Genomic DNA, 14084 nt, shown 5'->3' on the forward strand with positions numbered 1-14084 from the left:
TATAATAGTGTGCAAACATTTTTTTTACAAACACTGTTTATTTTTTTTAAACAGATTTGTTGTGAGTTAGAAGAGTGTCAGAATCCTTGCCTAGAACTGGACCCTCTGGAATATGGATGTGACCAACTCCTCATCTATCAGCAAGAAAATTCCATAGCAAATTGTGATGAAATTTTTCTGCTAATGAAAGATGTAATCAGCAGGAGACACCCAGAAATGGCACCAAACAGTAGAACATCTTCCACTGAAGCAGTTGCTGGAAGTGCCCCACTGTCCCAGGGGTCATCTGGTATTATGGAGCTCTATGGTTCAGACATTGAACCACAACCAAGTGTTGTTAACTTTATAGAGAACCCTCAAGATAATAATGGAGCTGCCCAAGCCCATGCAGATGTTAACATAGATCTTGTGAGTCCAGACAGTGGACTTGCTACTATTAGAAGCAGCAGATCTTCCAAAGAAAGCTCAGTTTTTCTCAGTGATGATAGCCCTGTAGCAGAAGGGGCGGTATCTCATCACAGTTTTCTTTCTGGTTTTGACTCCTACAGCCCTATTCCTGAAGGAGCAGTGGCTGAAGATGAAAAGCCTCAGTCTAGAAACAGCAGTGATAATTTTGATCTTTTCAACTTTGATTTGGTACCAATGGCTACAGTTCAGACTGAGTCTTCTCATTCGGTGGACTGTTCTTCTGCTGATGATTTCTCCCATGACAGTGGTTCATCAGAAGAACAGCAGCCAGCTGACTTAAAAGTAACAGACAAGAAACATATATCAGAACATGATATAGCAAATTATTCAACTGATTTCCCAGTGACAAGAAATGAAGAAGGCATAGAAAAATCTGATGGATGTAGCCACCAGCAAGAAAATTCTACAGATTTTTCTGAAGAGAAATCAGGTTCGGTTGACTTGGATAATGATTCTTCCTCTTGTCCTGAACTTTTGAAAAGTGTTGAAAGAAGAACCCCACCAACTCCTACAAACAGCCTTGTGGAAACATCACCTTTAGATAGTGGGCCACCTTTATTTTATCCACAAGATATCATAAAAAAAATTAATGAAATTGATCATGTCAGGAGTTCCCAATCTTGTGTTAGATATGGGAGCTGGTGGGATGATTTTGAATTGGAGCCAAAAAATGCTGATACATGGAGTTTAGATGAACCAGAATCTGTATTTCAGAGCCCTGATTCATGGAAAGATTATAAAGCAAGCTTATTACTGAGACAGCAAACAGATAGGAGAGCTTCTGATTCAGTATGTGTGCAGAAGCCACCAAAGCATATGGGATATTCAAGAAGAGGCATCTGGGAGGAGAGATTTAATCTTGCCCAGAATGAGCATACTTTGGGATGCCAACAGAAAGAAAATGAACCACAACGAGAAGACTTTGCTAACATGTGGAAATCCAGTCAAACAGTTTCTGCAATATCTGATCAATGGGGTAATACCAGCACTACTAAAGGACACATCAAGACAAATCCACCCAATGTTTGGTCAGAGTTTGATCACGATGACTCTGGACAGCCAGAGAGTACATGGAATGTTCCTCAAGTGGAGTTTGATCACATTTCACAAAGGAATCTTGACACATGGGATATGTCTAAATGTTTGTCAGAACTGTCTGCAGACAATGAATGTGAACGTCTAAACAATCAAATAAATCTAGGTTCCAGAAACCAAAAAGACTACACAGCATTTGGAAACCCAAAATCTGATACTGGCAGTATGCAGGATAATGTTAAATTGTCTAAAGAACACCAAAATGGCACTGTGTATAAGTCTAAACAATTTGCTAATGCAGATAGATGGGATATGTATGACTCAAATGTTAGAAAAGAGGTATTTGGCAATTTTGTCTCTTGGGAAGACCCCTTTTTGTCATACAGAGATACGGACTTCAATATATCACATACAGGTGAAGATTTGGTTGTTTCTCCACCAGATACAAATTATTCAACATCTGACTCATACACGTCACCAACAGGGGTTGGAGATGAAAGAGAAATTGAAGTAAAACATTCTGACAGAGAATCAAACTTGGATCAAACCATAAATGCAAGCTCAGATGAACCAGAAACATACGATCTAGCAAATGAGAAATCAGTACCTGAAGCATCTGTGTGTTCATCTGATTCCAGAGATGGAAACAGACTCCATTGGCAATCATCACTTAATAATGAGAACCAAGTGAAAGCTGCACATTCTGTAGGGAAAGTTGTAACTGACAGAGTTTCATTTGATTCTGAACAGAAAGGTGCCACATATTTTTCTGATGATTACTGTGTTGATGAAAATAGTGCTACTAGTTCTGAAGACACTGGAATGATGCTGATTTCTACACAGGAAAATGGTCACTCATCTCTACATAATGCCATAAACATAGCAGAAGAAAAATCCGAAATGGGTAGTGGGGTCATTCCTGAGGATGTGTTTCCCCATTGTGGCACAACTGACACAGAGAGCACTGTTTCAGTTAGCGATCTGGGAGAAGGAAATGAACAGTCTGAGCAGGGCACTAAACTTCTAGGTACGCAGTGGGACCAATGGGATGAACAGCTTCAGCACAATTCTTATGCTATATTGGAGCAAAGTGGCATCTCTTCTGCTTCAATACAAGGAGTCATGGAATGTAAAAGGACTGGTGAGGGAAGTGAGCAGGTCACCCTTAACCCAATTAGGGATGAATGCATGGAAAATGACAATGCACTGTTGTCCCTTTTGCTCCCTCTTTCATATGTTAATAATTCAGAGGAAAGCAGAACAAATTCTATGTGCCCTAGTTCCCCAGAAAAAACAAGGGCTAGTAGAAGTCTTACTGTAGCAGCAGAACCCTCAGAAAGAAGCATTCCATTTCCTGTCCATGAACTAAAACAGGAAGAATGTTCAGCTAGCAATGAAGAATGTTTTGCTGTGTCTCCCAGGGAAGATAATGAATATTTGGCACATAATAACATAGCTGATCACCCAACACACAGTTTGAGTTTTTCATCTACACCAGTTTCTAAACATTTTGATAAGGAACTAAATGCACAGCTGTACCCTGAGATCAAAAGTCCTTCTTCAGGTTCCTCTAGAGAAGAGAATAATCAAGACAAGGATTCTCTGTTATTGGATGAAAATCAGGGTATATGGAATAAATTGGAGGACACTGTTGCTAAGTTAGAGACATCAAGTTCATTGCTACTTGATGAAGCACAAGTACCAAAAGAAGAATGTCAGGAGCTTTTATCTAAAGAGTCAGTGTCTATCATAAACATGTGTAAAATTGGATTGGAAATTCCTGGAAACATTTCAGAGGTATCCATCAGTTCTGAAACATCATTGGAGGATAACAGTCAAGGGAGAACTACTGAAATTCCACACAGTCCATATGTAGAACATACTGAAGCTCCAGATACAAGAAATAGTTACACAATTAAAAAATCATTGTCCTCTGAATTCGATTCTTCTGAGAGAAGTGAAACTTCAGAAAGCTTGGAGTCTAAGATTCCAAGTGAGGAATGTATTGATATTGAACCTCATCATGAATTGTCTCAAATTCTAAATGCTTGGAATGTATCAGTGAATGAAAAAGCACAGTCTGCTGGAGAAAGCACAGAGTTAAGTAAGGTGCTTGAATTTTCAGATACTGCATATAATGTTCCAGGAAATTTACCAGTCAAAAATGCCTACAAGGAAGAGAACACTTACAGTGGTTCTGCTTGTGATTACACACATTCCAGTGCAACAAGTCCTGATATAAGTGATTCTTCTACAAATATGCAGATTTGGGACAGCTTGCAAGCAGCTAATAAGGAAAAAGAACATCCAGATGATTGGGACCTCACAAGTGAGGCCAAAATGGAAACATCTGGTAAAGAATCACTGGAGGATAAAAGCCAAGAAAATTCTGAAACAAGCACTGATCACAAAGTGCCTAAAAACTTAGATTTTTGGAATGCTCATGTGGAAGATGAGACAGTATCTTCTTTATCAAGTGCAGGAATAGAGGAAGATCCAGAATACTCAAATGTACACCAGTCAGATTTACAGCTTGAAAAACTAGATGCTGATATGGGAGAGACTGAATATTTACAGTCTCATGAAACAACTCATGCAATTGATTCAGAAAATTCAGCTGTTCAACCTAATTTGGAGGAGAGTGTCCATCGAGCTGTGTTAAATCAAAGTTCTGAAAGTGTTAATGCTTGTCATACTTCAAGAGAAGAATATGGTCATGAAATTTCTGAATTTTCAGTATGCCAGGAAACAATTCAGGGGGAAATTCATGCTCATACTTCACAAATGTCTGCTATAAATCATGAAGAAAATTATGCTTCAAAGACTTCAGATGCATGGGATATACTATTGCAAAGTAATTCTGAAAATACATTAGATAAAATTCAAACATCCATAGAGGAAGATCTTGGCTTTCAAAATGATTCTTCAGAATGGTGGAATGTAGAAAAACGTGATAGTTCAATGGAAGATCAACAATTAAATTCTAGTAATGATTCTAAAATTATTGATAATGTAGCCATTGCCTGTGATACTTGGGGAGTTCACACAGAAATAAATGAAGACACAAATCCCACTGATGCTGCTCTATATGGAAATGAATCTACTCAATATAATTCTGAAGGCAAATGCAAAAATGGAGAACACTCATTAGCTAAAAAAAATGAAAGATTAGATTACAATACTGTAAACTGCAAAGAGTGTGATCCACTGTCACCATCCTGTAAGGGTGAACTGAATGTAAAGCTAGAATCCTTTACTGATGCTGACAAAGATGAAGAGAAACAACTTGATCCAGAAGATGGACAGTCAGGCTTGTTGAATGCACTTGGTCAGGTAGATCCAGCACTTGTTCTGTTAGGATATAATTTGAATGCAACTTCTAGCAATCAGAATAAAGAAAATATAGTCAATTCCTTTGATCAAATAATATTAGGCACTAAGGAAAAAATTCCATCTAATTCTTCATTACCTTTAAAAACAACAAGATCTTCCAACGTATCATACAATGAAGACAAACTTCTACAAGAAAATTCATTTGTTCCAGATATATTACAAAATAATACCCCTGGTGACTGTCAGACATTTACTGTTGAGCCAGATTTATGGACTGATGTTGAACAGCCTTTACTTTTGAGGACAAATGGAGAAAATCCTGATATATTAAATCACTGTGATCAAGACAGCAGTTCACAGGCCTCAAGCAGTCCTGATGTTTGCCATGAATGTGAAAGCAAGCAAACATGTGCACAAGCTTCAGTTCTAGCTGAGCCTGAAGAAGCTACTCAGATGTCTCCCATGCTGTCAGATGCATACAAAGACACAGGCTTTGATTTTAATCAGCCTCCAGCAATTGACAGAGAAGAATTACACCCTGAAGGAAATAGTCCTTGTAGTCCAAATAATTATGAGACAGACATTGGTGATTCCTACCAGCTAACACCTCCAACAACTGAAGAACCATCCAAAATTGGAGAGGCAACTATTATGCAAGAATCTGACATAACAAATAAAACAACAATTGAACAAGGAAGTCTGCCAGGCACCTATACTGAAAATTTAGAAATGGTGTCCCAAAATCTGGAAAACAATGCATTTAAAAATGAAAGTTTTGAAGAACGGGAAGCCTCTGCTTCCATCGATACAATTGAATCTGTGGATTCTACTGCTGCCTCAGCTTTGCCCACAGGTGTCTCTGAAAGTGATAATCAAATCTCAACCTTTGACCATATAGCAGGGGTAGTTGATCAACTGGAAATACTGCATATGGATATTAATATTGGTGAAGTTGGAAGAGATCATAACATCACTCAGATATCACTTACTAATCCTCCGGCGATGTTAGAGCATCAATCAGAGGAAAGAACAGAAACACATGCAGCACTTACAAAGAAACATTCATTGCAAGCCTCCCTGGAAGAAGAGAAGGAGGATAGTATATATGGTACAGAAGGGCAATATGCTACTAATATTAGACAGGAACTTGAAAATATGCTGGAGCATCATAGCCCATGGTTTATAGAATCACCTGATAAGGAATCACCACTTGTATGTACTTCACCATTTGATTTATCAATTGGTACAGAATATACTCTTCAAACAGATGACACAAACTTTTCAGAATCTAACATTCTTGAACTAAAAGCTGAAGATGTAGAATGTTCACAGCCAGATCAGGGTTGGGGATCCCTGTTGATAGAATCTGATGAAACTCCAGGATCTTCATGCACTTTGAAAAGATTTGAGTACGATACAGATTCAAGTAATATTGAATCATCAGCTGGTTGCAGTGAAATTGACATTTCAGAATCTAAAGCTATTGATGTCAATACTGAAGCTACAGAATGTATTCAAGAAGATCAAGGTTGGGGATCACTTTTGTTAGAATCTGACAAGGCATGTGAACCATCATGTGCTTTGAAAGAATTTGACCATGAAATAGAATCTAGTAATACTGATTCATCAGCTGCTGGAGGTGAAAGGACTCTTTCTGAACCTAAGCCTAGTAATGCCAGTGGCAAGGCAAGGGAATATTCTCAAAAAGATGAAGACTGGGCATCTTTATTGTCAGAATCAGAAGAGACTCCTAAGTCAGCTGACTCTTTGAAAGAATTTGAATATGAAGCCGAATCATTTCATATTGATTCACCAGCAGGTGGCGTCATAAGCATGGCCAATGGTGAGTAAACCAGTCAAATGAAAATGTAATTGTGGAACTATAGCATGATGCTGATATACAAGACTGTATTGTATTTGTACCACATAAATTCAATTATCTTAGCTGGAATATTTCCATTGTAATTCCCTTTAAAACAGACAACATCGATTATTGTTGTATTCTGCATACTAGCCAAGGAAAAATCAGTTTTTGTTCCCAGTTCTATGTATCACACAACCCAAAAAGATTTGTGTATTTTATTGCTGTAAATTATCTACATTTCCTTGTGTTAGGTGAGTTACTAGTTCATTAAACCTGACTTGTGCAAAATAAAAAAGGAACAGGAGGTGTGTAAACCAAATAGAAAATATTTTTCTTTTTAAATAAGCATGAACAGTGAATTAGCTACTCTAAAATGTTTGCATTTCATTTCAGAAGCTACCTATGGTGCATTTAGTAATGATGATAAGGAGTTCGAATCCATAGATAGGACAGAAATGTCAAGAAAAGAATACAAGGAAGAAGATATAAAATTAAAGGAAGCCAAAGATCAGTCTTCATCAGAGATGGATAATGTTCTCATTGCTGGGGAAGAAAATGTATCTTTGAGGAAGGATATCTTGGTAACACGAGAAAGCAATTTCACTTCACAGGAAGCTCCAGCAGTTGCAGAACAAACAGATTCTCTGGAATCCTTTTCAGCAGACTCCTCAGATACATTTCAGTCAATCTCCATAATAAATGAAAGTGAAGGGCAGTCTACTCTGGAGACTGAATGGGATTCTTTTTATTTAGCAGAAAAAAATTCTCCTCTTGTGCCTCAAAAATTGGGAGATGAAAAGAAATTGCCCAGAAGTCCTGTGCAAGATCAGGAATGGACAATGGTGGGCCAAAATGGAGCAGATGATGTATCACCTGAAGAAATCTGTAGCAGGACAGAGACAATAGAGTCACTGTCTAGACATTCCATGCAAGATCTTTTAAGCCAGAAAACAATCTCTGTGACACAAGCTGAAACTCTAGTAAAAAGGAAGCCTCAGAAATCACTGAAACAAGAAGATGAGTTTTCACACAATAGAGGGACAGATGCTCTTTTATTGCAGGCTGTTGCTTGTGATGGTGAATTGGATGTTCATTCACAGCAGTGTCCTGGAAATAGCATGGTAGTGGAACAAGAAATGGAAGAGGAGACCCAATTTGTTGGCAGTGAAAGAAAACTCAGTCATATAACAGGGTAAGGAGATGCTTGTTCATTCTGTTTCTGCTTTTATTCTGTATCAATTTAGGACAGATTGCCACAGATAATCAAAAGCTATTTTTCACTACACAGAAGGGGTTGGATACAAATTTGCACTAGTGGAAAGTGTGCAGGATGTATCTCCCTATTATTACTGGCTCCCCTACTCATTGCTTTCTCTTAAATCCCTCATTATTCTAGAAAGACATCAAACCTCAGAAATAGCTTTTCAGGAATGATGAGGGCTGTACCATTTTGGGGGAATTGAACAAAGCCTGGTCTTCATTAGTAAAAAGCTCCCCAGTGCATATCAGCTTTAGACTTTGTACTTGACAATATATTTTCAAATTAATTTGTAATGTTGAGTGTTTAAAATTATCCTGTGAATCATTTCTCTCTTCACTGGTGTAACCCAGGTCCTCTTGATTGCTTTCCTACACAGAGTACAACTACATGTTATGCTGTGCTTAGTGCATTTGGTCTTACAGTCTCCTTAACACAAATACCTTTCACACTTGTCTGCTCCACTGGCACATTTTCTTCTTATCCCATTTCTGACTACATCTACTGTAGGGATGTAGCAAGTATCAAAACATACTTTTCCTGAACCAGTATATGAATATTCACTGTTACCAGTAAGAATCCTGAACATGGCCACAGATTACAAGTGACTCATGGGATGAGGTGAATAGAATTCAGATGGATTTCCATCAAGCCTGGTGCACGCTTGAGCAGCCTTCCTCAACGAGGTGGCCTTCAGAGGGATTTGGACAGCAACTCCCAGAATTCCCATCCAGCAGGGCCATTGACTGGAAATGTTGGGTGTTGCAGTTCAAACGTGTCTGGAAGGCACAAGGTTGGGGAAGGCTGTTCTAGAATATTTTTCTTCTTATTCAGTGGGGTCCCACCAAAAAGTCCTGTTGGCAGCTAACAGGTTTGCAGATCGCTTCTGGCAGTCTGCAGAGAAATACATATGAAACACCTCCAATCTGTTGATGGCTTGGATGTGTTAGGAGGTCATACTTTACTCAGATCCCTAGCTTTGTTCCTCCAAGACTGGAAGAATACAAATCTGACTTTATTTTAGTGTGCATATATGCTGGATGCTCACATCTACCTGCACATGGAGGCTGCTTCCCTAACTCAGGTGTTTAGTAGCTGCCATCTACTTCTGTCAATGGGGGCTTCAAATGGGTACACTATACTAATTTTGTTAAGACTGAATATTCAATTAATATTATCTTTCTGAACAAATTTATTTGAATGGATTTCATTGCTTTTTCCCAAAACAATGCTGTTAATCATGGTCTTGGGATCAGATTCTGATGGTGTGCTTTAGCAGCAGTTGAAGGAGTACAAACAAATCTGAGTGACATAATGGTAATATTTTTGGAGACAGGTGAATGAACAGAACAACTTTGCTCTCCCGGTAGAATTTGAAATATAACCCAGCATGTGGGTGATGAAATGTTTCTTTGTGTTACCTTGCATTCTTTGGCTTAGCTTTCAAGAAAGTAAAATGCCCACCTCAAGTCATATTTTACTTTCACATATCACATGCTTCATTCCAGATCAGTCGAACAAAAGAGCTTAAAATGCCCATTTTGTGGTATGAAGGCTCAGTGATCCCAGGACAAGGGGCAACTGGACAGTAGGTACATTTTTCCCAGTTGTGACCTAATATATTTTAGTATCTTGATCATTTTATGGATTTTCACCAAAAAGCTGATCCTACAGACTTTTCTGTAGAAGCCCTCAGTTTTTCTCCTCCCCATTCCACATGCAGAGTCTCGAATATGCTACCTTGTTTGTTGCTTTGTTACCCAGTTCTGTATCAAAAAATGAATTTTAAAATAATTGAACTGAAACAAATAATATAAAACATGTCAAAATATTTATGCCATAAATAACCTGGAAAAAATGGTTTGGTCTGTTGGGTTGACAGACGTTTGCTTTTTTTAGCCTTTCTCTTCCTGTAATTTTTTGTTCTATCTTTGGAAGGGAAAAGCAGCAGTTTTTCTTAATAAGCGCATGCATGTTATATTTGCAATCCTAATTTGCAGATAAAAGCTAGTGCCTTTTAGCTGCTGTAGCTTCTGGTATATGCAGCAGAGAATCCAAAGGCAGGTGATCATCCTTATTTAGAAGTACCACTGGTCATGTGACCAGAAAAATGGTGGAGATCTGTATTCTTAGTAAGCTGCTACAGAAGGCAGATGCTGGCATGAACTACTAAAGCATCTTTATTATTTTTCACTTTGGAAAATAGGCTCCTTAACCTCTAGAAGGTAAGCACATTTTCTTTGTACTCAGAGATTGAGGAGGAGCATGTTTTTCTACTTAATGGCTCTATTGTTGCAGTTCCTACGGAAGGATGGGTGCATAGAGAATGTGGGGAGAGAAGGATATTTGTCAGCAGGATGCAAAACATCAACCGCCTCATTATGAGAAAATTAGGCAGCTGTGTCTTAATTCTGTCACATCTCTTTATGAAGGGAATTGTACATCCACTTGACGGATTTGTCCTGTCAGGAGGTGGATTTTTTTGTAATTAGAGAACAAAACTTTACTGTGCGTTTAATTGTATAATATTCTTCCTTATTGTCATTTGGTTTGCTGCATAGCTTTCAGAGTAGAGCTGTGAGAAGGGAATAAGGACAGAGCTGCTCTCTATCTGGGTGAAAGCCTTGTTTAACGAAGGGAGAGCACTAAAACCATCCTAGACTGCTCCAGCCTTACAGCAGAGTTAATAGACAATTGCACAGTTTTTGATCTTTCACTGTCAAGTGCAGCACATGACACTCCTTGCTGGAGCCATTCTGCTAGATAACCACAGTGAGAAAAGCTCTTGTAACTATTCAAAAGAGAATTGGGTTTCAAGTAGACAACAGAAATATTAGGGCTTGGAAAGTAATGAGCATCTCTCTCTCTCTCTCTCTCTCTCTCTCTCTCTCGAGAGAGAGAGAGAGAGAGAGAGAGAGAGAGAGATGGATGTCATGGCTACCAATATAGGAAGGTTTCTAAAAATGTGCTAATTAAAACATGAGTGAGAATAAGCGTAAAGGAAGATGTACAACAGTGTTGCTATTGTGCATTGTAATGAATTGGCCGTCCTGAATTCATACAAATCAGAGTTGTAAGAGGGGCTAATGGGTTAAAAGATTACTGTGAAGCCTTCTTCAACCATGAGAGGTTGATGTGATTGTTTGGAGATAATGTTAGACCTGGATACAGCAGTCTGTATTTCCGGTCTTAGCTCATCTGTGAATTCAATGATCAGCCCCGGTTTGTTGAAGTCGCTAGACTGCAAATGGAAGTATGAGGGTAGCATAAAATGAAGTAGACTGTCAAGTGCTCAATAAACTTATAAATAACCATTTTCCCTGTTACATCTCTTTTGGCAAGGCATTAAATGGAACGCATTAAATGGAACCCTGTTTTTGTTCTAATTGTAAAGCTAAGTGATTCCTATGTTTTGGTGGCATGAAGAGGGCATTTGCATTCCTTTCCAAACAAGGAATGTTTGGAAAGGCCACTGGTATAATGTACATTTGATCTACTCCTTTGGTATACTAGGGCAGGAGGTTAAAAGCATAGCAAGTTGCATCCTTTTATAGGGTTGCAGCTCATCATAGTTCTAATCCAAATGAAGCAGCTTTGATTTCTGCACTCTGTACTTTTAGCTGATGAAAGCTGTAGGATTCTTGCACACAGTGAATTTTATTTATCTATTTATTGGATGTCTATGCTGCCCAATGGCTAACATTTGCCCCCTTTAATTCACACAGTTCCTTCCCTTCATCTTCAAAACTCTTATCTTGTATTCCTGCTCCTGCAGCTTCTGCATTTTTAGCTTTCGTAAATCCCAACATGACCCACTTATAGCCACTAGAAATGCTGTTGCTAAGATCACTTCACTCATTAGTGCCCTTGATTCTGGTACCCTTTACTTTATAATAGGCTCTCCATCCCTTTCTTATCTGCATGAAAGTAACATAGACATGGTCTAGTCTTTTGAGGGGGGTTTTAGTGTATATGCACTTACTATGTTTTGCATCCTATAAAGTATTTATCTTACTTTATGCCCTTGGATCAGCAGCCCGTTAAAATTATATGCCCTGGACAGGATATAGCAGCCTTCCCCAACTCAACACCCTCCAGATGATGCCTTCTGAATGTTGTTCACCATGCTTCTGGAGATGATGGTGGCTGTAGTCCGACACATCTCGGGGGAGCCAGGTTGAGGCAGACTGTTCCACAGTGCAATTCTTTCCGTTTTCTTTACAGCATAAGCCAGAGTAGGCAGCCTTTTGGACAGCAGGCCCATTTGGCAGTTTGCAAAACTGTCCTGAGAACCACCATAAAATGGCTGCTGTGGGAGACAGTTCAAGGCTAGGGGTGAGAGAATAAAGCTACCAAGGCTTCTGTTTTATTCATATCTTATTTATTTTTCTGTTTCTGAGGGTACCAACTTCCCAGCTAAGGCATTGTTAGGATTTATAGTCCTAGTCTTTTAATTTCCAGCTTTTGCAATTGTGCTCTTAAAGTACAAACTGAAGATATTTTACATTGGATATGATGCATAATGTAATCAGACTGTCTTTCCTGAGGCTTACTCAAAGTGTTTTTGACTGCGTATGTATTTCAGAAGACTCCAAATAAATTTCTCTTCGGAGTTGCCATAAGTCTCTCTGTGGCTGATTGGTGGTGTGCCAAGTGCTGCTGCTCTAGTTCTGATGTGACTCTTTCATTCATGTCAGCCTTCTTCTGATAAAAATACTCAAGTGTATTAAGTTATCAGTGGCCATACTGACTGGCATGTAGCCTCCCATGTCTCTGTGACTTACCTCTGCTCAAGATTTTACCTGGGTGCAGCAGCTTTGCATGCCCCTTTGAACCAAAGTAAGTTGCCAGCTCTGTGCCAAGTTTTCTTCAGAAGGTTCATTGCCATGGCCATTTACTAGCCACAGCAAAGGAAACGTCTTCATGTTCCCTTCGGTCCTCAGAGAAATATAAGCTCTGATAGAATGCACACAGCACAGTGAGAACATTCTTGCTTTGCATCTGTAAAGGAACCTCAGTTTTGAAGCTCAAGTTTCATGACAGACCTCTGACAGATGCTGCAAAGCCACAGCCAGGCAGGGTTGATATTATTGGGCTACGTCAGGAACACACAACTTTTTCAGCCCCAAGGACTACCTGTAATGGGGTCTGGGGCTAAGCAGATGCATACATGCAGATACTTGTGCACACACTCATACACCCACTCAGTAAGTCTATCCCAGATCATGCTTGCCTTGCTTCCTCACTCTTTCTTCATTTGTCTCAATGGGAAGCCTCTTACAAACAGCAGTACTTCCTGAGCAACAAATTTGGGCTTAAACAATAGTCTAGAGCAGAGTGAGCCTCCAGAAACTCCCATCAACCCTAGCTAGCATAGCCAATGGTGGGGGATGGTGGGAGTTATAGGCGAAAACAACCAGAGGCTCAGAGGGTGACCTTGAGGAATCAGGTTCTGTCCTTCTGTGATTTTAGATTTTATTTGCTTCCTCTGAAGCATCAGACATAGAGATGAGATGCCACAGGCAGTTCATATATTATTGGTGCATCTTCTGCATGACTAGATCTCTTGCAGCTATAAAGAAGAACCTTATGGTTCAGGCAAATGACATTTTTCCTTTCCATGTCAAAGGATCCTCCAAGGATGGTATAGAAAAGAATCATATCATTTGTCTAAGCTACATGATCATGCATAGAAGATACCATGGGATTCAGATATATGGAAATAGTGAATATTAATAATAAAAATAATAAAACCAATGCAAAAGAAGCAAGTTAGAAGAGGTAGATGGATAAAGATTAGCATAAAATAATAGGTTCCTACTGAAGTGGGTTAGTGATATGCAGAATAATACATTGGCAAAAAAGTAAGACAGTTAATTAAAAGAAAGGCAGGTGTTGTGGTAGAACAAGAGTGTTAGCACTTGCCTCATCTCAGTTACTGATATGCAGAAAAGATCTTTCTTATGCTGATTCTCACAATGTGATAGAACCAAATTCATAGGCTGGTCTGATGGTTGGAAGGCATCAAAATCTGTCCTTGTAAATTATGGATAACCAGGCCGATGTTTATTATCTCACAAACTGGAGTTCAGATCTCAATGAATACACTGAGAAACTTTGAATAAG

At 39.0% G+C, this 14084-nt stretch overlaps 2 protein-coding genes across 4 annotated transcripts in view; both read left to right on the top strand.

The window, feature by feature from the left end:
• Positions 1 to 6667, top strand: part of LOC123031344 (protein prune homolog 2-like) — a 54605-nt gene extending 47938 nt beyond the window's left edge. Inside the window, exons 6-8 of the mRNA XM_044446201.1 lie at positions 55 to 5533; positions 5690 to 6522; positions 6653 to 6667. Of these exons, the coding sequence (XP_044302136.1) occupies positions 55 to 5533; positions 5690 to 6522; positions 6653 to 6667 (6327 nt within the window). The remainder of the gene's footprint in view (positions 1 to 54; positions 5534 to 5689; positions 6523 to 6652) is intronic.
• Positions 6606 to 14084, top strand: part of LOC123031571 (protein prune homolog 2-like) — a 45702-nt gene continuing 38223 nt past the window's right edge. For all 3 annotated transcript variants that reach the window (XM_044446714.1, XM_044446716.1, XM_044446715.1), the window contains exons 1-2: positions 6606 to 6679; positions 7094 to 7892. In XM_044446714.1, coding sequence (XP_044302649.1) covers positions 6670 to 6679; positions 7094 to 7892 — 809 coding nt within the window. In that variant the 5' untranslated portion in view covers positions 6606 to 6669. The remainder of the gene's footprint in view (positions 6680 to 7093; positions 7893 to 14084) is intronic.

Source organism: Varanus komodoensis, unplaced genomic scaffold (assembly GCF_004798865.1).
Source record: "Varanus komodoensis strain SLA01 unplaced genomic scaffold, ASM479886v1 scaffold5, whole genome shotgun sequence".
In the NCBI taxonomy this organism is placed as follows: Eukaryota; Metazoa; Chordata; class Lepidosauria; order Squamata; family Varanidae; genus Varanus; species Varanus komodoensis.